This window comes from Crotalus tigris, unplaced genomic scaffold, assembly GCF_016545835.1.
Source record: "Crotalus tigris isolate CLP2741 ecotype Arizona unplaced genomic scaffold, ASM1654583v1 scf7180000024362.2655971311:6658466, whole genome shotgun sequence".
Taxonomy (NCBI): Eukaryota; Metazoa; Chordata; class Lepidosauria; order Squamata; family Viperidae; genus Crotalus; species Crotalus tigris.
In genome coordinates, this window is record NW_024100530.1 from 5,764,797 (window position 1) to 5,792,795 (window position 27,999).

At 37.4% G+C, this 27,999-nt stretch overlaps 1 protein-coding gene and 1 long non-coding RNA gene across 7 annotated transcripts in view; one reads left to right on the plus strand and one right to left on the minus strand.

The window, feature by feature from the left end:
* The window catches only part of WWOX (WW domain containing oxidoreductase), a 490,323-nt gene that overhangs the window by 84,275 nt on the left and 378,049 nt on the right, over positions 1 to 27,999 (plus strand). For 5 of the 6 annotated variants that reach the window (XM_039327474.1, XM_039327475.1, XM_039327477.1 and 2 more), the window contains exon 6: positions 24,091 to 24,179. In XM_039327474.1, the coding sequence (XP_039183408.1) occupies positions 24,091 to 24,179 (89 nt within the window). Of the gene's footprint in view, positions 1 to 344; positions 548 to 24,090; positions 24,180 to 27,999 lie in introns of those variants that run through there. The other variant, XM_039327479.1, reaches the window with a different exon arrangement.
* On the minus strand, positions 492 to 27,970 carry LOC120300921. Its single transcript, XR_005554783.1, has 3 exons — positions 27,791 to 27,970; positions 9,073 to 9,206; positions 492 to 626 (listed from the first exon to the last, which is right to left on the minus strand). It is a non-coding gene; the product is annotated as an uncharacterized LOC120300921 (long non-coding RNA).

Here is a 27,999-nt window from a genome sequence, read left to right on the forward strand (position 1 = left end):
TTCATTACACCTTCTTGTAATCTCAGATTTCTGGGAAGATGGGGAAAACCGATTCATAAGATTCATAAGATTATGGTAAGCTTGTGTCCTCTAGTTGGGAATGTGTGGGACGTGCATCTTCCATTGAGGAATCAATCTGTGCCTTACAGTTGTATGCTCTTTTGGGAGGGCCTAGTGCTAATGACTCAGCCATTTAAAAAAAGGTTTCCTATGAACATTTTATTACTATAGTTATTCAAGGGAGATGGGCAATTAAGAAATATGAAACATAAATAAATATTGAGGTTGTTCTATCTATGATAAAATCATCTTCTACTTCTCATTCTTCTTTGTTTGTTTGACAGATACACCAGTTGTGTCCGTTGGGCTGGCGAAAATTAGAGGTTGGAAAATAAGATATAAAAAAGGCATTTTTAAAAATTGTAAAATTTAGAAATTTAGAATATTTCTAATACCAATGGAATTACAGCAGGAGAAAAGGCAGAAAAAAAGATGCTAGATATGAAATGGATGTGGGTACCACAGCGGGGGAGGGGAATCATTCTGTACAGGGATTGACCTTTCAACTAAAATGTTTCCTTGATCAGTTGTTTTTTTTGGGGGGGGAATGTAGTCTATGCTTGACCCTGAAAGACAAAAAAAAAAAAAAAAATTATTAACACTACAGGAAGTCTATATTTAATAAACTTAAGTTGCAATACACCAAACATGCATTCAGATTTACCCAGAAAGATTATTTCCAAAGTCTGTTCAGAGAATCAGTGCATTACAGTGAATAGCTCTTTCTAAAGAGTGTTCAAGTTTTTTGTATCCTGCTGTATATTTTTTGATAGTGCATCTCATTTGAACCAAGTCAGTCATCATATTTGGCGATAGTATTGCCCTTAATTTTCTTTTTCTATCGGAAATAGCAATGACAGTAATAATAATTAAAAAAAACCTACTTTGATTTCTTTTTGGAGATTAGTATCCACTCATAATATTTCTTGCGGTTCATTTTGGTGGTGTTATTGTTTCCTTTTTTTCTGATTTTTATACCTTTAGAACAGCCAGATTAATTTTCCAGCAGCTGTTCTCTACTGTTATGTGCATAAGCAAAGATATAGTAACCCCTATGGGTGAATAATACAGATATCTGTATATGTTCCACACTTGATATCTTATTGATTCAGTGCATAGTGGAAAAAGATTGAAGTCATTTTTTTTTCAAAGCAGAAATAAGTCACCTTATAGGTAGTAAGTGAATGCTATAGGCCAGTGGTAGCGAACCTATGGCACTAGTGCCAGAGGCAGCACTCGGAGCCCTCTCTGTGGGCACTCATGCCGTCGCCCCAGCTCCGCCTCCCTCCATAGCTCCCTCCTCACCAGCAGCCCCCCCGGAGGAGAATCACTCCCGGGTGCGGCCTGTGCGGAGCTGCACAGCCAAGCACATGGCAGCTGGGCAGCAGATGCTGTGGAGTGCGGGTGGAGGGCGTGGCCACCATGGCGCTGCAGGGCCGCCTGGGCGATGTGCGACGTGCCGTGGATGGCTCTGAGGATGGGCGGGGTGAGGGCAGAGCAGGACGGGAGTGGGCAGGTGGAGCGGGGGTGGGACAGTTTTGGAGCACTCGGTCTCTAAAAGGTTCTCCATCACTGCTATAGGCGTCAGGAAGGGCATCAGGTCAGTAAATGCTCAGCTTCAGTCAGTCGCCCGGACCCCACCCTAAATCAAGGGATTACGGGGTCATAAAAAGAGAAAACAATAGTAAGTGAATCTTAAAAACTTTAATATATAACATATTTTGAGAGTATCATCATCTGTAAAAGGACCAACTAAAAGTATTTGAGATATAGGCTATTGTTAAATTTTACACTTGTAATGTGAGAAGCATCTCTTTTTTCACAGGAGTGTGTGCATTTAATGTTTTTTGGTTTTTTTTTTTTTTTTGCAAACAGCATCGCTGAAACATTAAAATAAATAGCCGTGCTGGTACAGCTAATTAGGAAAAAAAAGAAGAAGCTATATTCAAAAGAAGTCTACTGGGGCAATTTGGAATTAAAAACTAATTTAGAATCTCTAATAACTTTAAGCACTGAACACTACAATTTGGGCTAAGCATAGCAAAATGCTTTGTTTACGTGATTGTAATTGGATCATTGGAATCCACTGAGCATAGGATATAATTGGCTGAGTAAAGAAGCACATCATTCTGATCTTCTCTGGCTTTTTAGACTAATAGAGGAAATCTTGAAGTTCCTAATGAGATAACTTGCTGTCTGGTGTCTCCAGTGGTTGGTTGGTTGGTATCTCACACTAAGCCATCATCTGCTTCATTTGGTGTTGTAGTATTATGCAAAAAACTAATGTAACTGGTGGTATCTGGTGTCCAGTCATGTATCATCTGAGGCTGGAGGAAGAGTTTCCTTCACTTTAACCTACTGAGAAACAATGAACGTGCAAGTCCTTGACTTATCATCATACGTTTATTGACTGTTTTTGCACTTATAGCCAGCGCAGCATCTCTATGGTCACTTTACAAACTTTAGCAACTAGCACGTATTTACAATGATTGCGATCTTCTGAGCCAATTTCCAAGCAGAGTCAATGGAGTGAAGCTGGGTTCACTTAATGACGACTTGGTTCATTTTACAAACTTCATAATTTTGAGGCGTTTTGTGCAATAAAACGGAAATTGATTCTCTTAACAGCCAAAGCAGAAGTTGAAAAATGAGGCACAACTCATGGGACAACTGCCTTGCTTAGCAATGGAAATTTTGGTGCTAGTTTAGTTGTAAGTTGACTGCCTCTGAGACAGTTTCCAAATCTGCTTCTGGTGGATAATATAACAACAACAGCAATAATAATAATAATAATAATAATAATAATAATAATAATAATAATAATAATAAGCAGTGATTAATAATATAATAATACTTAGAAGGGACCTTGGAGGTCATCTAGTGCAACCCCCTGCTCAGGCAGGAAACCCTATACAATTTCAGACAAATGGTTGTCCAATCTTCTTAAAGACTTCCAGTGTTGGAGTATTCACCGCTTCTGGAGGCAGGTTGTTCCACTGGTTAATTGTTCTAACTGCCAGGAAGTTTCTCCTTAGTTCTAGCTTGCTTCTCTCCTTGATTCGTTTCTTTGGGGCAGCCCCTGAGATAGTGAAACACTGCTATCATGTCCCCCCTCGTCCTTCTCTTCATTAGACTAGACATTAGACTATTTTGTGCAGCCATTCTTTAGTTTCCCTTTCTAATTGTTCCTATACAGTCACACAGTGTATAGAAATATAGAAACCTTAGTGTGGTACAAAAAGAAGATTTCTAACTTATGACCTTGGATCTCGGACCAAAAGATCTGATTTAACAGGAGTGGAAAAGATTCTTTCCTGAGAACTAAATGAGGTGGACATATGAATTATTCTGATCCAGTGTAAGGCAAGTTCATACCCTGGGCAAACTATAGAAACCACCCATGTCTCTTTTGAAGCAATGCAATGCAAGTAGCACGTCTGATGTTGAGCACAATATTGAACAAACAGCTGAGAATTTCAGATTTGAACAACTGTCAAGGTGTAGGTGGAAAAATTAAACTTAAAAGAGGATGGATCATGCCTGCCAGAAATGAGAGGATCGACTGAATATAACTTCTAGTTGGCAAGCAGCCGTCAAAGAATTATACTGAAACTTGACCTGACGATGCAGAATGAGTTATGTAAAATATGTTGAGGCATATTCTAGGCCAGTGTTTCTCAGCCTCTACAACTTTTAAGATATGTGGACATCAACTCCCAGAATTCCCCAACCAGCATGAGTTGAAGTCCATACATGTTAAAGTTGTTACAGTTAAGAAATACAGTCTAGGCAAATTTTGCTTATTGCTTATTTCTGCTTGAAACAGGAATTAGAATTTGGATTTTCTCATATTGTAAAGATTTGCCTGCAGATCAGAATATTTTATATATTGCTTTAATCATATGAATGATAATCTGTCAGGACGTCATCATTTTGCAACTGAAACTATGACTATACGTATCTCCCAACTGATGCAGCATTTGATTCTTACACTGTTTCCCCTCCCCCCTTTTGCCTTATGTACCAATAAGTATATAACTTTTCCAAGTTTGCAAATTGTCTTTTTATCTTGTTCCTGTATCTACAAAAATAGTTGGCATGTTATTCTTGGCAATAAGTACAACTGTAAATTCTTTAGGGCATATAATGTGATGGGATTGATGGGAACGATAAGTTCCTTAGTAGAACACTAAATGTTTTCCATCCCTGGGATTTGTATGACAGTGATCATGGTTCATATAGTGTAATTCTTTGGCCATAACAGAAAACTTGTTAGATGCTTAGTTACCTCTCTAGCACAGGGCTTTTCAACCTTTTCACCCATTGTGCCACTTTTAGGATATGGCAATATCTGAGTACCACCAGTCGCCTAGCAAGGGGTCAAAAACTTGATGACCCAAAAAAAAGGAAAAAGGTGATAAAGTACAGGTAGTCCTCGACTTACAACAGTTCGCTTAGTGACTGTTCGAAGTTACAATGGCACTGAAAAAAGTGCCCCCCAAGGCACAGCCGAGCAAGACACCTGCTTGCCCGCCTGGCCGCGCTCTTCCTCCTGTCTGAGGTTTTCATTGTTGTGAGCATTTCTGTTGAGGAGTGGGGGTGGGGTGAGGGGGTGTTTGGTTTTTATTCCCCCCATCTTCTGGGTGGTTGCAGCAGGTTTTGGTCACTTCACATGACCCTAGGACACTGACCGTCATAAATATGAATCAGTTCCCAAGCACGTAAATCACAAGACCCTGGAGAGGCTGCAACATTCCAGCTGATCAGCGCTTCATCCGGGCTCAGCAGAAGCGCCAGGATCAGTGCTGCTTTCCAGCTGATTGATGCTTCTTCAGGGCTCAGCAGAAGCACCAGGATCACTGCCGAGCTCCAGATGGAGCCTGGGACTGATCTTGGTGCTTCTGCTGAGCCCTGACAGCACTGCAGCTCCAGCCATCTCTCGCTCAGGCTTGTGCGGTGCTGCCACCGGTTCAGCTCATTCCTCTCCCCAGCTACCACTTTTTTAGGATGGTCGTGTACCATCTGCCAGGTGCCAAGGTAACACAGGTGGTACCCGTACCACTGGTTGAAAAGCCCTGCTCTAGCACATTGTCATTAGCTGCTTGGATGAAAAATACAAACAAGGCAAGGCATATTGTCATTTTTTTCACTGTGGGCACAATGGCACACATCAAAAATGAAATTTAGTTGCCCGCTCTCAAGTGAACACATACATGACACACATCTAAACACACTATATACAACATATGCATAGACCCGCACCCCTACATATACATAACAAATAAATATTAAACACTGTCCATCTTGAATATATAATGGAAGGAGGAAGCTTGAGAGTTCACAAGTTTAATGCTGCATGGAATGAAAGTATGGCTGAATCTGGATGTTCTGTTAATGTAACAAAGGCTTCTACATATATTTAATTTAGAAACTTTCCTTCTCTACATGGTAGATATTAGCTAGTTTTATGAGAAGTTGTATAATGTGACTGAATGTCATGGTTGCCTCTTGCAATATAACCTTCCACTACAGAATTAAGTGACGTGACCTTGAATTTTGTAGGGCATTGCTAATAACTATGGACAAGAATTTGCCAGATGATCTTTCTCATTATTTGGAAACATTTGTTCTTCACAAGCTTCTTAAATGACTATACTTTGAAGTCTCTGAATTGAAAGTGTTATCAGTAGTTTTCTCTGGAATATATTACTTCCTACCTTCTGCAAGTTTATTTTCCCTGTTTTGTCTTTCAGCGTCTTTGGTCCTAAGTGATTATTAATCTGATGTTTCAGAGCTATTCAAGGAACATCTTCCTAATGAATGTTTTTGGATTTGATGTAGTAGAAAAATTGATGACAGGAATATTAAACATCTGGTCTACTCATGAAGCATAGCTTTATTTTTGCCTGATCCTCTTCAGCCTCAAGGTTTCTAACCCTGTGTGTTTGGGTGTGGGTGTGGGTGTGTGTGCAAGAACATCTTCAAGTCAGTTTTTGACTCTTGGCTCAAGATTGAAATAGTCCTTGGCAAGATTTCAGAAGTGATTTACCATTGCCTTCTTCCTAGAGAGAGAATGAGTGGCCTAAGAGCAAATCCCAGTTTCCCATGTGGCCTCTTGGGAAATTGCCCACCCCTGGCCTTTAGTCTCTATGTTCCCACAAGCGGTCTAAATCCAACCCCTCTTGAATGCCATTAAATCATATATATATAGTGCCAAAATACTGCTTACTGCCAGTTGACTAGACTCTTGTGCATAGGCATGAGCAATGAATCAGTTTAATTGGAACTTAATGTGTGGCTCTAGTCTTTTTGCGCCTGACACCCAGTAGGTTATATCATCTTGCTGTTAGGACTTGATTAGACAGGGAATGTCATTTCCATTGGATCATCAAAGCCTTCAATAGAACTAACGCTTTCTCTTTGTGTTTATTTTATTATTTATTTCTTTACGATCACGCACCAAGGTTTCGTATAATATACATGTTAAAAGTGTAATTGCATAGTTATAATACAATTCATTTTATGACTTGTAATATTAAAAAATGTAAAAGACATGCTTGGTAGTCTTCTAATATGTAAATGATCTGTGAAATTCTATTAAAACCCAGAGATTTTATTCAGCCGTGATTGAAGAAAACTTTCCGCTTTGTCGTGAGATAGAGTTAGGATTGTCTGCTTACAAAAAGAGCATGTTCTCTTCTGTAAGAGAGAGCCCAAGTGAATAACAAAACAACTGTTCCACAGTCACCATGCAAATATGGTTTTAGAAGGAGATGTTGCTGTAACTCTCCTTCAGAGCCATTGATAGTATGATATTAAACTTGCTGGGTATACAAGCCCTTCTGTGAGGAACAGAAAGGATATGTAAATAACTTAAAAAATTTAAAAAGGATATGAGTAAGATTAGCTTTCCTTCCTTCCTTCCTTCCTTCCTTCCTTCCTTCCTTCCTTCCTTCCTTCCTTCCTTCCTTCCTTCCTTCCTTCTCTCCCTCCCTCTTTCCCTCCCTCCCCTCCCTGTGGTAAAACACTGTGTGTGAAACTAAGTGGAAAAAAATGACTATTCCAGATGCCATGTTGGGCCAATGTGTTAGGTCATTTTTCTCATCTCCTTCAACCTTATGGATCCTGTCCCAAGAGCTATTACATCATTCTCTGTTCTCTTGTCATTATTCTTTTCAATGTATTGTCCAAAGACACAAAAAAATAAGTATATAATTAGCATTTTTCACTAGGCTGGAGAATATTCAGCAGGTATGGAGGATACTGGACGGTATTTATGAATGAATGTCATTCTTTTGACAGGTTGATGAATTAACATGCTTATTTCTGGTCAACTAACTTATAAAAGTGGTTGTGTGGGCTGGTCAGTCCAAATTCCTGTGGTTTGTGGTCACGTCAGACATAAATTTGACTTGTTCTTCATTTATTTTTATCAGAGATACGTAGTTGAACTATAAAGTCAAATCTGCACTGAGTATGCTGAGTATTCTAATGATAAACATGTGGCATTTATATTTATATAGATTTTGTTGAATTACTTTTCACTCATTTCCAAATCTGATACACTCTCAAGTTTAAAATGAAAATTGTAAGTGTAAATATTTCTGGAGATTGAATCCATTACTTTTTTCCCCCTTGTTATTTCTCAAGGCCAGGGGGAAAAATGGGATATTAAAATACTGTATATGTGACATTCCTTTTTAGTAGCTTTTAGTTTTGTTACTTTAAAAGCAATAGTGTGTATTGATTCACATGTAACTTTATCATCTTTTGTATGTTTATTAAATGTAAAAATATACATTTTTACTAATTGGATTTATTTTAAAATGCCTTTATCTTTTGTTACAAATGGAACTGAAGAAAACCCATGGTCTCTTAATGGTATGACTATGACAAATTGGCAAAAAATAAAGTTGAAAGGGGATAACACCATCAACATGATAATAAAACAGAATTGATTTACTCTGCCCCTAGACTCCTCCACATTTTAAGATTTTAGAAAAAGCTCAGGAAAGATCAAGCAATTCTTCCATTCTGTTCTGCAAAAGCAATGAAGAAATGATTGGAACGTTAGCCTCATTTTTCAATATTTTCATTTGATCTTCACATCCAAATTCTGCATTGGCTTAGTTAACCACTGCAACTAAATTATAATATGCTTCATTTTGGCTTGGCACCAAATCTGGATTCTTCCAGATTATAAAACATGGTTTATAATGTGACATACTAATTGAATTAGAGGTTATTTGTGATTTATTTAGCAGAACATAGTTCAGCAATCAGAATTTACTGTGAATTATGAATCTAAACTCAACATTACTTCTAACTTCAGAGAATAAGATATTTTTTTTTATAAATCATAATCTGAAATTTGTTTCAGTAAACCAATAGGTGGGATTGGACATAACATTAAATTGTTGTTAGTAAAAAGAAAAAAAAAACTTGATCTGTACAAGAAAAAGGGACAAAACCAAGCCATACTTTGGGATTGTGTCCAAATGAATTTCACTGACTTACCGGTACTAAGAGTAGGACAATTACACTACTGTCACTATTCATAAGACAACTGAAACAAAAGTTAGGTGATTGCTTAAATATTATTAGCTTATTTTTAAATGTAAAACTTGGAGAACAAGCTTGAACGTATCTATATAATATTGTTTGAAGATAGTTCAAGCATTTTTGAGTTGTGTACATAAATTCTATTGCGGCCCCAATTGGCAAAAGAAAGCTCAGGACTGTATTGCTTGGAAACAATGGATAGACAATGGCTAGAATGATGATGGTGACATAAACTGCGCACACATAAATAAATAAATAAATAAATAAATAAAATAAAATAAAATAAAATAAAATAAAATAAAATAAAATAAATAGATAGATAGATATAGAATTTGTTAAAACAGCCTCCTCTTGACCTCTTAATGGTGCTATGTTCTAAAACACTCTTTCCAATTTGAATCTTAGGTGCAAGGAAATAGGATATATATTGACTTTTGTCTAAAGACTTACTTGTGAGTTCTAGAAAGGTTAGACCTTGGATTACTTTTCACCTGATCCAGTCTTCATCTCAAAGAACCAGAATGAGAGCAAAACATCTCTTCAAAAAGACCTCGTTCACTTCCAGTCTTTCCTTCATGCCAAATCTATTTTGAAAGCAGTCAAGAACATATTAAAGTCATTCAGAAATTGTGCTGCCTCATTAGGCATTCCTGTATTTCAACACCAACACATGAACTGGTTAGCCTCACGTAGCAAATAGAAAGAATCTGAAAGTCCATCCTGTTAGGATAGAGCTGGGTGTCAGAGTTAAAAAAAAAAAAAAGGAAGAAAAAAAAGTTTGGGACGTGTCCTATCTAACAAGAGAAGGGTCTTCATTTGGTTAAATTACAGGATGGTCTTTAAAATGAGTTTTTTGGGGCCAGGAAGGTGAGAATGAGTGAAGGGGAATAGGAAATGAGGGGAGGATGGTCACTGCACATGAGAATACAAATTGAGATCGGTAGTGTATAATGTTACTTTGCTACGAGCCGTGTTACCTAAATGCCACGTTCCTCAACATCAGCAGTTTTTTTGCAGCTTTAACTTTACCAATGCCCTTGATGAGGTGCAGAGTTGTCAGTATTCTCATAAAATTCCCTCCACAAAGACTTATTCGGTTCCCTTTATTTCCTTAAGTGAACATCTGTCTAATTGTTCACCTCCATTGCTTTAGTGCTTTCCTCGTGCTTTCTCTCTTTCCAGACAATAAACTTTATTTTCTTCATAAGAATTCCGTCTACGCAAGGTTATTAGGAAGCTCGTTGGCACCTTTTAATTTCTGGATGTTTTCCAGGAAGACTTTCTGCAGTAATTCCAGTAGATTGTACAGTGGTTTGTGCAACATAGCGAGGCAGTGTGTTCAGGTGTCTTTTTTTTTTTTAAATGTTGCCTTCTGTTTATAAACATCTGTTGAGAAAATGTTTTTGATGAAGCTTTCCTGTTCCTTAAATCATTGTATTTTTTGGACATACCAGTTTAAAGGAACTGCAGTTTGTGAAAGGTGAAAATTTAGATAACTGTACAGTGAATGGAATAAAATACAGTAATTTAATAAGGCCTAAAATTACTGGCTGATGTTGGATTCAGAGCAGAAAGGTATTGTAAGGTTTATCTATAAATAAGGAACTTTGCACTTTGAATCCAACATCAACTAGAAATTCTCTAGGCAAAGCAGCTTCAAAAGCATAGAGTGGGGTGGAGATATTAATTAATCATGCAAGCTCACTGTGGAGGTCACAAGCATCTATAGCTATTCAGTGTTGTTATTGCTAAAATGGAAAATAGTATAGTACAGTCTAGATAACTGAGGGAAGCACTTTTGATCTAACGCAGTGGGATAGAAGAAGGAAAAAACATACTCAGAAGAATTATGAACCGGAAGATACTAATCTGGATCTTTTCCACAAACCTGAGTTATCCTACAAATGGCTGGGATTTGATTTGTTGTTTATTGTTAGTAATCCATTCATTTCTCATTTGACGATGCTTGTTCTATGTAAACATATTTACTAGGATAGTTGAGCTACGCCACATGGTGGGGAACTACATATTAAGCTTGGATTAATCCAATGTTGGAACAAATTTTTCCAGCATGGGAGAAGACAACACACAGCTTAGATTATGCTTTAATTAGAACTAACAGATTAACCTCATTCACACAAGTCATGGTGTGATTGTTTTGCCTTTTGGTTACAAACCCACAACTCAAGGTTATGGATAGTCTGGATCTTCAGAGTCCTTTAAATAAATTATAGCTGTTTTTTTTTTTAAAAAAAAAAAACTTCAATGAATGAATAGGCAGAATGCTCTTTTATATAATACTACAATCTCCAAAGTGTCTGTTTAAGTGTTCTAGGTATGGTCCTTCTCCAAACATCCCATCAGCATTTCAGAAAACTCCAGAACATTCACAACGGATTTTTTCAGAATGAAAAATGCTTGGCGTACATCAAGTCATTTTAAATTATGATGCCAGTTTAATGCAATGGTTAAGGCATCAGACTAGGGACCAGGACACTTGTAGGAAGCCAGCTGGATGACCTTGGCCTGTCCCTCTCTTGAGTCCTAGAAAAGAGGCAATTCTCAGTTCTCAAACCACTTCTGCAAAATCTTGCTAAAAAGCTGCAATGAATAGACCGGGCAATCACCAGGAGTCATCATTGACTTGAAGGGACATACATGCAAAACAAAGTGATTTTAAAAGTTGTACGTCAGAATTTTAAAACAAAAACAAGGCAACAATAAACAGATCAAAGCTAGAACTTTTATTAATCTTTGTGTTCCATGTATGGCTTACTCAGTGATAGACTGAGTAGATTTTGTTTTTACCAATGCGAAAATCTTCATTTTTTTTTAAATAAAATATATAGAACAGCCCATAGTGATAGCTTCCTTATCAAGCCCAATTATCATATATACATGCCAGTGAATGTTTTAGAAAAATTTGTACATGTGATATAACACATATTATTTTTTTAAAAAAAAACAACAAAAAACAAACAAGACTAAGCTTGTGCTACAGTCTTAATTTAGTTTCTGGCAGTGGAAGCTGCCCACGAACATCAGTGATCTTAGAGATGGTACTTTGTGTCCCATATAATCTAGATTTCTCTCCCCCCCCATTGTAATAAATAAATGTTTGGGCTTCCCTGGGAAAAAAAAAAGATGGTGGTTTCTATATAATAAAAATGAACCACTTGTCATCACTGCAGCTGACATTCATCAGCCTATTTGTAGGTGCTCTTTCTTTCTCTGTGTATAATATAGAACATAATTTGTCACTTTGTAAATACATTCCACTCTAAAGCCCTGCCAGCATCTGTTAGCGTTTGAAGGATTAATGTGCAATGCAGCGCAGGCCTATGCTTTCAGGCAAAAGCATTGCTTACGATCATGAACTCGGGGAAGAGGGAGGAAAAGAGAGAGAGAGCTGGAGAGCCCTTTCATATTTGGTTAAACATATTTATCCTTTGGACAGGTTTCAATCTATACTTGTCATCTGCACAAGTGGTATTCAATGTCTCTACAGCTGGAAAATCTCTCAGTTTCCACCAATTGCAAGCAAATTGGTCTCTGACTTCTCGTGGGTCCCACACAATGCTGCCTACAGCCAGCCAGCCAGCCTGCCTTTCATTGAATTAATTCTTTGAGAATCCGAACACCTTGCATTTTCCAAAGGTTTAGCGTGGTTTATACAGCGGTGTTGTTCTTCTTTTAATTCTGGAGTGCGTGCAAGGAATTTAGGAACAGACGTAGCTGAAACATTAGTAAAATTCTACATGTCTTTCAGAGCGTATGAGTGGAAATCTAGAGTTAGCATGAGTGGTCATGTTTTGCAGGAATAAACCCTGATGGCTTTTCCATTCCACTCAAGGACAATTGGCTTGAAAGGGCACATTTGTATTATTTTATTTCCAAGCAATAATTTAGTCTATTTTAATTTATAATATTTTATAATACTACTTTAAAAAAAGATTTTAAAAATCTTAATAATTGAGAGAGAGAGAGATGTCTATAAATTTTAAAACATATATTGCATTGTGGAAGTGAGACTTTGTTCTCTCAAATATGACCATTGCAGAAAGAAGGGACAAACTAGATCTCTTTGTTCTATGGAATTCTATGCTCCATAATTCTATGAAGCGACATTAAAAAAGACTATTTTAAGATAATATAATACTACTACTGATATTATTCTGTTTTATTCAATATACATTTTTTAAAAGCATTTTGCTAGCCAGGGATAATCACCAAAATAAAAATGCAAAGCTGTGGCTCGTTATAGACCATGTAATCTAAATTTAATTGGTCTGTATCTATTTTAATTTTTTCTCTCTTTAAATACGATTGGAAATATGTCTTAATGATACTTAAGATATTGATTAAAAATAAGCAACTGATAATAATACCGTCCCACATGTGCTGAGCTGGTTGGGTTCCACTGTGTAAAACTCTAATAGTTGCATGAGAACTTGAAAACGATAAAAAATAACATCTATATTATCATTTAATCTTGGGAAAGGAAGATGGCAGTTCTGCTTGATGTTTCTTGGAGAACATCACTGCCTTTTGAGTGGTGGCCAACGGAGGATCTGAAGAAATAGGTTTGTCCCAAGAATATTCCACTGTAAATCTCCCAGGGCCATAAAGATAATACTGAAACTGCTTACTGAGCTGTTGTTTGGCAGGATTGTATCGTTTGTAAAACACTCCACGCAAAACGTGAAATGTCTTCTAGGAAAATAGCCGTGGCATGGAGGAAAACAAGAAAAAAAATGAGCCCAGAATTATTCCAGCCATTAAGGCCTCTAATGGACCTCAGAAAATTATCTTAGCGGCGTTGAAGGAACCAATTCTGAAAGCTGATCCAACGTATCTTCACTTGGCCTCAACATTTTTGCCCCATCTGATTCATGTGCCCCACACAGAGGCCTGAAAAGTAATCACAGCAACTTCAGAAATACATGGATGGCTTAGAAAGCCTGCCTGACATAAATATTCCCCTGCAGCAAGGGTATGCATTAGGGATTATAATATTTACAGTCCCAAACTGGAATGAAAGCATTTCCTTGTTTTCATCCATCTTGCATAGTGATCATTATTACGACCGACTGCTAGACATTCTTGGCTGTAAGAACCAATGCCTCAAAATCGCCATGTGTTATTCTAATGGTACACTTTGGTCTGGATTTAGTTTCTTTGTGCTTCTTCAAGTCTTTTAGGCTGGTGTCCATTCAACTTGCATTCTTACGCTTTTATTTACTATGCAAGGGATAGAAGCTCTTTGATATCAAATCCCCTTTAGCTTCTGCCCCTCCTCTTTGCAGCCTTTCCTTTTTAAACACGTTTTATCTCTTGGACTATAAATATAATTTCCTCCGTCTTGCCTTCTGTGTTTCCCAGGTGTAGGGGACTGGAATTTGCTTTATTAAACTGGAGGACAAGCTTTCTTTGCTACTAAAAGGGACATGTTTGAGTGGTGTACTATTTAGGATTTATTTGGGGGTGGGGGGAGAGTAAGGCAGGGTGGGTGCATGGACTAAAGCTTTTAAATACCTGAAAATGTACACTGCCTATCTGTGGAGAATATAATTATGTACTAAATTAGCTAATGTCCACTCTGTGCTTTTTAAAAGTACATCTTACATTTCCTCTGCTGCCTTCCACCAGCACTTATATAAGTTATAGGAACTGCAGTTTTATTTATTAAGAGTCTTCAACTGTATATAAAACTCTAAGCAGACCAAGTAATGGTATTTGCTGAAGGATTCTTTATCATGTGAATTTACCTTTAGTCATCTATTATTTATTTCAGCTCTTTTATATGCCATTATAATAAATATTATGACAGAAAGCTTTTATGCTTCAACTTATTATAGTTCTCTTCCCTATCTTTGCAGTCCTTCAGGAAAATGTAACCACACTTTACCTATATTTAATGTAAATCATCCTTTGCATTAGAATGAAAAATCCCTATGAAAAAGGCTCCTTCAGTGTCGAGGTATAAATGCACAATCATGTTTACTGCCAAACTGCTGTGGCGTGCAGTGTTCATTTTTAAACACTCTTTAAGCTGTAAACTGAATACATTGCCTATTATGAAATTGCTAGCTTTCTGAGTGTTTTAACTTTTCTGGTTAGAACTTTTGGCTTGATAAGCATTTTTCTAAGCATGAGCAAAAAATATTGCCAATTATATTCTAAACAGTTTTAATAGATTTGCTCTGTGTAAACATGGAATGTTTTTTGAATTAAATAAGAATGTTGTCTAGTACCTATTCTTTCTAACATTGGGAGTGTTGGTGGTGCTGGGGGAGAATACTACACACTGTGTAAGAATTAAATTTGATTTTGCATATCATCAATCATATAGTAAACAAACAACCCTCCTTGAATGAATGTTTTCCTTTGGCAACGCATTTCACTTTGATGAAGACTAGTGATTTAATGAAGAAAATATAATTAAATATGGCATTCATTTAGCGAGCCATTCAAGTCCATAGAAAGGGGTGCCATAGAGAAAAGAGTAATTTTCCTTAATGCTACCATGTACTAATGTCACTAACTTTCTGGAGCTTAACCTAAGGAAAATAATATTGCATGTCTGTGCCACATGGATCCTTGAGGGCAATGATTGCGTATGGCTGGACAATCTGCACCTTCAGGATGTAGAAAGCCCTCGGAATCTCTGCAACTCTCTAATGTCAATTCTCCAGTACAGGAGATGGAGAATCCACCAATGGGCTTTCACTGTCTGCCTGCTCTTGAGACCAAGTAGCCAAACTTGACACGCCCCCTCTTGCTAGGAGATCCAATCTGGACTTGGTCTCAAGCTCTTGAAGACGTATCAAGGTTGGCTCTCAGGTTTAGAGATTTCATCTTCTTTAAAGAAGGTTGACTACGGCATATTTGGAGATGTTTAATGTAAATAGTTTCAGTGTATCCATTATGGTCACCAGGAATGGGAAAGAGAGATGGTAGATGAAGGTGCGGTTGACTGATTTCAACCTTCCTGAATGGCACTAGATCACCTCTTCCTTGTAGTATCATGAAAGCTGCCTAGGAATTGTGAGATAGGTGGTATGTAGACTTGAATGAATGAATGAATGAATGAATGAATGAATGAATGAATGACTGGCAGGATCTTCCCATCCTGCTTACAATCTCTTTGGACTGTTGCCTTCTGGCAGAAGATATAGAACATTTAAAACTCGGACCATCCGTTTCCTGTATAGTTTGTATCTCAGAGCTATAATTGCACTTAATAATGAACTAAAGGGCCACCATCAGTGAACTGTTGGACAGTATTACTTGGTCTGCTGGGTGGATGTTTGGGTGGTTTTAGGGGTGGGGAATTGTGGTGGGTGGGAGTGTGTTTGGGGATTATGTATGTGGGACCTGGTCTTTGGGTGTCATGTAAATTTCGTTGTATGTGTATACTGTGTATACACACACAATGACAATAAAGTTTATTTATTTTATTATTTATTTATTATCTGTCCAAGGATCTATCCGAAGATCTCAGCAGACTCCCAACATCGCATGTGAACATCATGACAATCATGGGTTTTCAGTGTCGCAACTATAAAAAGAATATAAATATATAAAGAAAAGAATATAAATCCTTCCATTTCCCACCAGTCACGTGGAATTGAAGAAGCTTTTTGAATGAGAAGGAAGTCCAGTTGCCTTTTGGGGGGAAAAAACTCCCTTGGGACAACTGTGACCGGGATGATTGATAATCTTCATAGACAGTTTTAGCTGTAGTTAAAACTGGCATGGAGGGGAAAAAAAAGTTGATGTATGGCCTGTGCTACCGCCATAAACATCTAATTGAATATAACTAACTCAGTTGTGTTCAGTAATACGTTCCCTCATTTCGGAAGAGTTTTGTAGCACAAGTTCAAAGGTAAAAGCTAAATGTAAGCTGAATATTAGATGCCTGGGTTTATATATTCTTTTTCTTCATTTCCCCTGGTTATGAGAAGATAAGACACATCCATTCCTGCTTTTATGTGCACCAAACAAGAGTGGTGACTCAAGAATTGCTTTGATAACAATCTGGGATAGCTAGTTAAAAGGAGCCAGTGTTTTTGATCTGTGTGGTTATGGTCAGAATTGAAGAGTATATGAGCAAGCTAATTCATCAGAAACAAATGAACCCATGATTTAAACGAATCTTTCTACAAAACTTTCCAAGTCCACCCTGCTGATTTTCCCCTTAAAGTTACTGGATTATTAAATGATGATGAAACTATATCACTTTCCCACAAGTGGTGCACGTACACATACATGCGGATAGCTACAATTTATTTATATGTTTCATTATTATTCATCTTACGGATGTTCTGTAGAAAGCCATGGCTTAAAACAAGCTTTTATCCTTTCTTATATTATTCCCAGCAACTGAGCTTTGCAACTATATTTAGCAGAAAACTGTTTCAAAACTTAAGTTCAGTGGAGTTTGCATGGCAAAACTTGGTGACATCTCTGTAGGATGCCCTTGGAGAATCTAGTCTCTTAATCTGGTTAGTAATTTCTAAAGGATATCTAGGCATAAAAGAGCTGTAGAGGCACACACCAAAATGTTTGTTAACACACCACCACTTAAAACTTCATGACACAAAGCATCATGTAATATTAAAACAATGTGGGATGAAATTGTAAGAGTCATCTGCACAATAACCTTATGACATTAGCAGAGAGCTTGAAGGATGCTGTTAAATCATCTCTTTTAAAGTTACTGATTATAGATTACTGTTTCTATTATGAACCTGAAATATTGAAAAAAAAAATTAAAAGTACAAGAAAAAAAAGAAGAAAGGTAGAAAAAAATGAAGAAAGCTATAAATAAGAGGCTTTTGATCTTCTTCATAGCGATTATAAGTACACTTATATTTTAACCTCTCTATGTAAGGTTACATCATGACTCTTCTTTCTATAATTTATCCTGTCTAACCATCAAAAACCTTAAATCACATTTTTTTTTTCATTTTTATGCAAAAAGTCCATAAGAGCTATTAAATTGTTATATTAGGCTGGTCAATGACCAAATAAAAGTTTATTGATTGAGTAAACCATTATAGTTTTGTTTTTTTTTGCTACAAGTAGCAACATTAAGACTCAAAAGGATAGCTTTAAAAATACACTAGTTTTTATGAATAGCGAGAACAGCTTTTAAACGTAAGTTAACGAGGGGTTAAAAAGCCAGATTTGTGAAGATTTAATGACATTTTTTTTACTCTATAAGCCAGGGGTCATTGTGTATGTTTCTGTCTTTATCATTTATGTATGTTCATGAATGGTAGTGTAGAAACTCTCATTGTTATTTTTATTATTATTTGAATGTGTGACCTTTCAAAGCCTTCCACTTAAGGTGCTTGAGAAATATTCCCACAGAAGGTGGTTCTTCTCACTAACCTTTCTTGTGCTAAGTCTACAAAGCTGTAGAAATTCAGATTAATTTAACAGTTGGGAGGGGAAAAAAAGGAACCCCAGTTGCCTTCACAATAGAAAGTGTCTTGTTTTTCCAGGTAAGCAGGGGTTCAGTTTATGGCTTGAAATGTCAGACTGCAAGCCATATTCATAGCTTGGATAATCTATGTTTCAAAGTTCTCTATTTATTGATCTATTTTCATTTTTTTGCATTCTTTCTCAAGTGCACCTTTTGACTGGTGGAAGGATTGAAGGGAGGTAGGAACACCGAAGCAGACACTCATTCGTTCTCTGTTCCCTTCATAATATCGCAAGTGCTGTCTCTTCGGTTTCAAAACCAGCAGGAGAGACCTGCAACGCTGTCCAGAATGAGCAAAAACATTACCTGAGTAATAGTGTGTGGACTTGAATCACTGTTCCCAAGAGCATGCTAAGTAACAGCGTGTGGTTTAATCTGTTGAACTGCTTGATGGTTTTTGACCCCTTGTTGTCCTTGTCTTTGTGGCAGCCTTTTTATTTTCTCCATGGAGATGAGAACAGAGCATTGTACCTTTAAAGGAAAGAGAGGGGGGGGGAGGCTTTTTTTTCCTCTTCTGCACCAGATATCTGCTGGTTGTGTCTGTTTTGTGTATTGCAAAGTTGTTTTGGCCAAGTGCAGGTAGGATTGAGTTAGGATTATGATGATGATGTAGTATGTAATTATGGAGTTGTATGTGCTATCTGAGCACTGGGATCTTCAGAGGAAGGCTTTGCTTGACAAGTCCATATTGAATGCCTTAGGGTTAGGGTTACATCACCATGAACTCACAGAGCAAAATGGACATTGCCAACAAATTTGGAGTGCTTGGGTATTGATACAAAGGCATTGACTTCCCTATCTGTCTTTCCTGGTAAAATCCCATTGGAGGACAATTCCACTTAGGGTTACGTCACCATGAACTCAGAGAGCAAAATGGAGATCACCAAAAAATCCGGAGAGCTTGAGTATGGTTAGGAGGGCACTAACTTTTCTAGCCTGCCCTATTTACATTTCCTGGCAAAGTACATGGGAAAATCCCATTGGAGGAAAATTCCACTTAGGGTTAGGGTTAGGTCACCATGAACTCGGAGAGAAAAATGGACATCGCCAACAAACTCAGAGTGCTTGGGTATGGTTAGGAAGGCATTGAGTTTTCTAGGCTGCCCTATCTATGTTTCCTGGTAAAATACATAGGAAAGTCCCATTGGAGGAAAATTCCACTTAGGGTTAGGGTTAGGTCACTATGAACTCGAAGAGCAAAACGGACATCACAAACAAATTCGTAGTGCTTGGGTATGGTTAGGAGGGCACTGACCTTTCTAGCCTGTCCTATCTATGTTTCCTGGTAAAATACATGGGAAAATCCTATTGGAGGAAAATTCCACTTAGGGTTAGGGTTAGGTCACCATGAACTCGAAGAGCAAAATGGACATCGTCAACAAATTTGGAGTGCTTGGGTATGGTTAGGAGGGCACTTACTTTTCTAGCCTGTCCTATCTATGTTTCCTGGGAAAATACATGGGAAAATCCCATTGGAGGAAAATTCCACTTAGGGTTAGGGTTAGGTCACCATGAACTCGAAGAGCAAAATGGACATCACAAACAAATTCGGAGTGGTTTGATATGGTTAGGGGGACACTTACTTTTCTAACCTGTCCTATCTTTGTTTCCTGGTAAAATACATGGGAAAATCCCATTGGAGGAAAATTCCACTTAGGGTTAGGGTTAGGTTGCAATGAACTCATAGAGCAAAATGGACATCACGAACAAATTCGGAGTGGTTTGGTATGGTTAGGGGGACACTGACTTTTCTAGTCTGCCCTATGTATGTTTCCTGGTAAAATACATGGGAAAATCCCATTGGAGGAAAATTCCACTTAGGGTTAGGGTTAGGTCGCCATGAACTCATAGAGCAAAATGGACATCACAAACAAATTCGTAGTGGTTTGGTATGGTTAGGGGGACACTGACTTTTCTAGTCTGCCCTATGTATGTTTCCTGGTAAAATACATGGGAAAATCCCATTGGAGGAAAATTCCACTTAGGGTTAGGGTTAGGTCGCCATGAACTCATAGAGCAAAATGGACATCACAAACAAATTCAGAGTGGTTTGGTATGGTTAGGGGGACATTTACTTTTCTAACCTGTCCTATCTTTGTTTCCTGGTAAAATACGTGGGAAAATCCCATTGGAAGAAAATTCCATTGAGGGTTAGGGTTAGGTCGCCATGAACTTATAGAGCAAAATGGAGATCACGAACAAATTCGGAGTGCTTGGGTATGGTTAGGAGGGCACTTACTTTTCTAGCCTGCCCTGTCTATGTTTCCTGGTAAAATACATGGGAAAATCCCATTGGAGGAAAATTCCACTTAGGGTTAGGGTTAGGTCGCCATGAACTCATAGAGCAAAATGGACATCACAAACAAATTCGGAGTGGTTTGTTATGGTTAGGGGGACACTTACTTTTCTAACCTGTCCTATCTTTGTTTCCTGGTAAAATACATGGGAAAATCCCATTGGAAGAAAATTCCACTTAGGGTTAGGGTTAGGTCGCCATGAACTCATAGAGCAAAATGGACATCACGAACAAATTCGGAGTGCTTGGGTATGGTTAGGAGGGCACTTACTTTTCTAGCCTGCCCTGTCTATGTTTCCTGGTAAAATACATGGGAAAATCCCATTGGAGGAAAATTCCACTTAGGGTTAGGGTTAGGTCACTATGAACTCATAGAGCAAAATGGACATCACAAACAAATTCGGAGTGGTTTGGTATGGTTAGGGGGACACTTACTTTTCTAGCCTGTCCTATCTATGTTTCCTGGTAAAATACATGGGAAAATCCCATTGGAGGAAAATTCCACTTAGGGTTAGGGTTAGGTCGCCATGAACTCATAGAGCAAAATGGACATCACAAACAAATTCTTAGTGCTTGGGTATGGTTAGGAGGATACTTACTTTTCTAGCCTGCCGTATCTATGTTTCCTGGTAAAATACATGGGAAAATCCCATTGGAGGAAAATTCCACTTAGGGTTAGGGTTAGGTCGCCATGAACTCATAGAGCAAAATGGACATCACAAACAAATTCAGAGTGGTTTGGTATGGTTAGGGGGACATTTACTTTTCTAACCTGTCCTATCTTTGTTTCCTGGTAAAATACATGGGAAAATCCCATTGGAAGAAAATTCCATTTAGGGTTAGGGTTAGGTCGCCATGAACTCATAGAGCAAAATGGACATCACCAACAAATTCGGAGTGCTTGGGTATGGTTAGGAGGGCACTGACTTTTCTAGTCTGTCCTATCTATGTTTCCTGGTAAAATACATGGGAAAATCTCATTGGAGGAATATTCCATGTGTCTGTGCTGGTAACGGCAGACTGGGTGGGACTAAAAAGTTCAATCAATTCTAACTTTGTGAGATTTCCCGCCCCCCTCCCTCAAGTACTGGAAATTGGTTCATTGAACCTTTTTTTTCTTTTTTTTTGCACATGGCGGGGGAGCCTTAAAGCGAAAAGGTTTTATAAAACTCAGCTGAAGGCCTAGCACTGGGGCAATTCCGCGTGTGCCCACAGAGAGGCCACGTTTAGCACGTGTGCCACAGGTTCGCCACCACGGGCCTAGGTCAAGTATAGGGAAATAATAAGATGTCTCTCCTATCACCCCATCGTCTACTTTTATGAGGAAGTAAATTCCAGAAATTGGTTCAGTGGAAAATTCATAATGAGTTCCAATTGCAAAATTTAATTATTAGCAAGATGATGAAATCTTTTGAGATTCTTCACAATGGTCTAGTCTACGTGACAGGTTTCAAGATGGATAGACTAACTTTAAAATAATTGCACAGATAAAAGAGGAATGGTAAGAAGCATCATTGAATTAAAGAAAACCTTGTCAAACATAATTCAGAATATTTGCTGGGACTTACTTATAAATGGCTGGAGAAGTATGATTCAGAGTCTAAACAAGCAAAAGAATGTATGATTACAAAAGTACAGTATTTGAATGCAGTGATAAAGGTGTAGCAGAGGAAATTACAATGGAAAAAGAACATTACGTTTACTCTGAACATTATATTTAGACAAAATTGGTATAAGATATTTTATTACTGGTATATTACTCCAATACCGTTTGCTAAAATGAACAATTCATTCTCTAAAAATTGCTGAAAATGTAATGTTGTATTATTTTTTAATATTTGGTAGCAATATTGTAAAGCACAACAATCCTGGAAACTAATGCACAGTAGAATGAAATAAATCTTAACAGCTGAATTTAAACTACAACAGTTTTATTAAATTTGATAAACCATTCATTACTTTAAATTATGCTGAATTAGCTTTGCATATGCTAACTACTGCAAGGATACTATATGTTTGGGAACATATTTTGGAAAGGTTGATTTTTAAAATGCCTGGACAGTAAGTTAATGAATTGATTTTTACCTCATTTAAATTCTTTTTTCAACGTATAGACTCTATATTTTAACTTCATGGGAAAATCAGAGTAAATTCTCAGAATCAGTTCAATTTATTATAATTCTGGTTGATGATTTTGTATGTGTTCCTGATCTTTTTTTTTTTTTTTTTTTTTTAGCTCGGGGCTTTATAGTTATTTTTAGGATTTTTTTAAAAAAACAAAGCAAAACAAGAAATACATTCTATTGTTATGTAATTAGTTAGGTATTGGAAAACTGTAATTCCCATGACATATTCAGATCCCTTGTTTACTCATTTAAATTTCACTTTCTTACTTTTCATTGTGTTTGTTTATATTCTTTCTTTTCTGGGGGTGTGATGGCTCAGCGGTTATAGATGTTAAGCTTGTCAGCTGGAAAACTGACAGCTGGGATTAGAGATCTGAGTGCTACACAATGGGGTGAGCTCCTATTATTTGCCCCAGCTCCTGCCCACCTAGAAGTTCAAAAGCATACAAATTGCAAGTAGATAAATAGGTATCACTTTGGTGGGACAGCAACAGTGTTCAGTGTACCTCAGCATATGCCGGCCACTTGACCACAGAAAGGATCTTTGGACAAAGCTGGTTCCCTTGGCTAAGAAACAGAGATGAGTTGTTGTTGTTGTTAGTTGCAAAGTCGTGTTCGACCCATCGCGACCCCATGGACAACGTTCCTCCAGGCCTTCCTGTCCTCTGCCATCTTCTGGAGTCCATTTAAGCTCACGCCTACTTCTTCAGTGACTCCATTCAGCCATCTCATTCTCTGTCGTTCCCTTCTTCTATTGCCTTCAATCTTTCCCAGCATCAGGCTCTTCTCCAGTGAGTCCTTCCTTCTCATTAGGTGGTCAAAGTACTTGAGTTTCAACTTCAGGATCTGGCCTTTTAAAGAGCAGTCAGGGTTGATCTCCCCTTAGAACCGGACATAACTGGACGGGGCAAATCTTTACTTTTATATTCTTCCTTTAAAATGTCTAATCCCCCCCCCCAAAATCTGATGATTGTAGCCTCTGAACTGGATATTTTTCTATATTGATTTAAATTACTTAAATACTTTTCTGTTCCTAAAATTTAATATAATCATTCATAGTAGATTTTGCCTAACTCATTGAGCCTAGCAGATTTTAACTGATCAACTTTGGATAACATTGTAATTTTAAGGTACTTTTAGCGAGTTTTGTAAGAGTTATGTTTGTTAGCAGAAAAGGCCAATACATTTATGAACAGTTTGATTTTTTTAAAAAAGAAAAAATACTGCTCAGGTAGTTCGGTTTTATTTATTCTGCTGGTAATGGTGATAAGAACTTAAAAAAAGATCTAGCAAACTTTTGGGTCAACCTTTTGGTTTATCTGGAAATACGTTGAGATATTTGAATATCTCTTTCAGGATTCACTTTGGCTGCATGCACCCTCAGCATAAAAAAAACCTTTCTTTAAACAATCTACATATTTTGAAGTGTTGTAATCTGTACCACTATGATTAAATAAGAGTATTTAAACATATGTTGTTGCATGTTTGTTATTGGATGATACTGTGGAATAAGTATGTTGATCTTTTGAACTTTTAACTTTTACTCATTTTAGCACAAAGCCAAGGTAGAAGCAATCACCTTAGATCTTGCATCTCTTCAAAGTATATGGGAATTTGCTGAAACCTTCAAATCTAAGAATCTGTAAGTACTTAGGAACAATTACTTTGTTCTTATTATATTAGTAGAGTTTGCATTGCTGTTGCTGAATCAAAGTTACCATAGATGAGAGGCTATTGCAATATACATCTCTCTCTCTCTCTCTCTCTCTCCCTCTCTCTTGAATAATATGGTCTGTGTGCTTCAAATGAGATTTATGAGCTAAGTAGTTTTAATACTTTTGTTTATTATTAAGGGGCATAATTTACAGAGTCAGAGAGTGAGATTTACAAATTCACAGGCTATGAGTGAGGTGGGTGGTACAGTATCTAAATTTGATAAATAAAATAAATACATTTTTTTGTTCTCTCTTCCCTCTGTGTAACTCCAATAAATATATTGTTTTAAGACCAGTAATTATAAATGTGAATCACAGAAAGTGTGAATGCCATTGAGAGTTATGACAACTTGACATGGGAAAAAGAAACCTATGAGGGTTAAGGAAAGCAGTGACTATGATATATGGGACTGAGTATTTTTGTCATACTGTATAGGCACAGTCATGTTAGGAATATACATAAAATGCAAAATGCCATTTTCTATTCTGAATTTGGATGGGTTCCAATGGCAGACAGGATCAACTGACTGCTAGCAGCAACCCAATACATATCAGAAAAAAATGGTCAGAAGGAATAACATAGCAGTCTAAACATATGCTAGAACAGATGAGGAAAGCTGGGTTCTAGATTTAAGAGGTGGCTGTTTTGAGGAATACAATATCTCTCCAAGCAAAAGCTCAAGATCTTTTGGAAGAAACCATGGTGAATGAAAAGTAATATTAAATACATTTCTTGGTTTGGGTTGTTTGAGATGGGAATGGTCAAAATAACAACTTTTGAATCCCTGTTCTTTACTGGTAAATGATTCTCAGATCAAGAATGTTGAAGAAATACATATGCAGTTAATACCTACAGCATGCATAAAAATTAGAACCAAAACCTCTTTTGTAAAGGGAGATGCAGGAAAAGAGCATGTTGGTTTGGAAAGAGAGAATCTATTCTGTCTTGGCCTCCAAACACCTGCTCAGTTGCTGTCACCAGGCTGGAAAGGCCATAGCTCCTGAACTGTAGTAAAGATTTAGTTCCTTGCCAATGGTCCACGTCTCTAGGTTGAGCTTAAATTGTATTTGCCTTGGGCAGCTTCACCCATGGTGCTTCCAGTACAAGAAATAGAAGACCCAGGTACAGATCAAAGCCAACAAATAAGATAAAATGAGGCACAGATTGGACATGAACAAAGATGTGGACTGTGCAGAGTTTGAGATTTTTCCAGTCTGGGAAATTTTTTGGAAAATGCTCTGCTGGATCTGAATGTGAAAAAAAGACTACTGCTGCCTGGTTTTGACCCAGATCTTTTGCCCAGGGGAAGAAGGGCTTAATTTCATCCATGTTTAAAAAAAAAAAAAAAGATTGCCTTGTGTGCATTCTAATGAGCTCCCACAGACTGTTCCTTAAATGCTAAATATGCCAAATCAGTCATTCCAGCTGATACCTAAGACTAGGAATGTTCCAAGTTGAAGAATGACAAATAGCTCCCTTGGTTGAATAGCAGCTTAATGAAGGAGCCTTAACCAACAAGCAAATGATTCAGTGGAGAGAGTGGTAAAGGACCTTTTTCAGTGTGCATAAATAACATATGACTGAGTATCTACTATTCCGGGGGGGGGGGGCAACAAATTGGAGTTGCCTCTTCAATAATAGCAGGCAAAAACATATTTTTATTTCATTCTTAGCAAATTGCTCACAGTGATTGAGGAGCTTTTTAAGGATTGGGAGTCAGGACACCTAACGTTGTGTTGTTGATTGTTTAAGGAAATACAGATAATCCTCAACATACAAACACAACTGAGCTCAAACTTACTGTTGCTAAGCAAGACAGTTGTTAGTTCCCCCCCCCTTCATTTTATGACCTTTCTTGCCACATTTTTTAAGTGAACCACTGCAGTTGTTAAGTTAGGAACGTGTCTGTTGAGTGAATCTGGCTCCCCCGTTGATTTTGCCTGATCAGAAGGTTGCAAAAGGTGATCACATGAATCCGGGACACTGCAACCGTCATAAGTACATGCCAGTTGCCAAGCAATCTGAATTTCAGTCATGTGATCATAGGGATGCTGCAAACCATCGTATGTGTGAAAAATAGTCATAAGTCACATTTTTCAGTGCTACTCTAACTTTGAACAAGGCACTAAACAAATGGTTGTAAGTCAAGGACTATCTGCACACCTGATTAATTCCATTTATTTGCATTAAACTTACTAGATGAATTTTTGTTGCAATATAATGCTTCTTTGTCAATTTATATAGACTCTTTTCCCTGGGCATTATGCTAATAGTTTTGTTCTTGTCTGATGTTTGTCACACTAAAGAAGACCCAAGATAAGACAGTGTCAGTGCTAGAGCTTTAAACGGTGAAGTAGTAGCGTTGTGTCCCGCTAGAAGGACAGAGGTTCAAAATATTAATACCTTCATCTCTGGCAATTGAAGGTTACTTGGCAGGGGAATTTCTCATGCTACCTCTTCTTGACCTCAGAAAATATATTCAGGATTCATGCCAAGAGTTTTGTTGGAGATAATTACATAGCAGAGCACGAAGCATCACAAGTCTAAAATGGTGTGATCATTATGGCCATTAGAGCAGAGGAAGGATTCTGCTGGATCAGAACAAAACTCATGTATTGCAGCAAGCTAATTTAAAAGCCACACATTTTACACCCAGGAGAAGCCAACATATACAGGATTTCTGTACTTCATATATAGAATTCCTCATAGGATTTAAGTTTCAATGGACACAGCAAATAAGCTTTGGAAAGATGTAGCTTAAATTTGGGTGGATTATGGAACAATGGTTAGATTCAGAATGGTTTGAATGTAATGTGAATGAGGATATTAGTAGAAAAGTTAATGGCTGTTGTGTACACGTAAAATGTGTGTATGTATATAGTATGAAATTAATGTTGCTTAATGAATGTGAGATAGATTACTTTATTTCAGCAATATTTGACTGCCAGGATTTTTTTTTCAGAAATATTCTGAATTAAAATGTATTACAATTGGTTTGAAGATTTTAGAATTCTTCCAATCCCTATTCTGCATGGAAAAAGATAAAAGAAATACAAATTCACATTAAAAATGAAGAAAAAAACATGCACAATTCTTGCAGCAGTGAGGCAGACTCCACCCTTTAAAATGCAAAGATAAAAAATATCTATGATAATCTCTAAAGTACAAATGTGCTAAATTTCAATTTCTGCTTGTTTTAATAGCCTTGGCTGTTTTAGTTACTGCACTATGTTTTTATATTGTATCTTATAATTGTGAGCCAGAATATCTAATTAAACCAAAGGGTGAGTTATTAAATTTTATAAATACAATTTGTATTGTGCAGTTTCCTCCATTGGGTGACACTAAAAGCAACAGAAAGCATACAACTGAAAGCTCTTCTGGATTTATCTGGCCACCTTGTTTAACCAAGTTTTCATTGGTGCTTCAGGCAAACTTGTCTAGATTATCTGATCAGACTTTATAGAGGTTTATAACATTTGTAATAGGAACAAATTTACGGCTTTTCTCACAATAGTAGAAGGCAGAAACACCTACCCAGTTGATGTGCAGCAGATCAATCTCACACAGAGGAACTGCTCCATTGCAAAGCAGTCCCAGGCGAAGTGTCTTCCATGGGGATATACACATACTTAGCAGAAACCTTTGAGGAAATAAATAGTTCTCAGCTTTTCACAGATTATCACATATCGTTGTTTTAAGCAGCAAGTTCAAATGGTTGCTTGAGTTGCCTTCTTTAAGAAGAT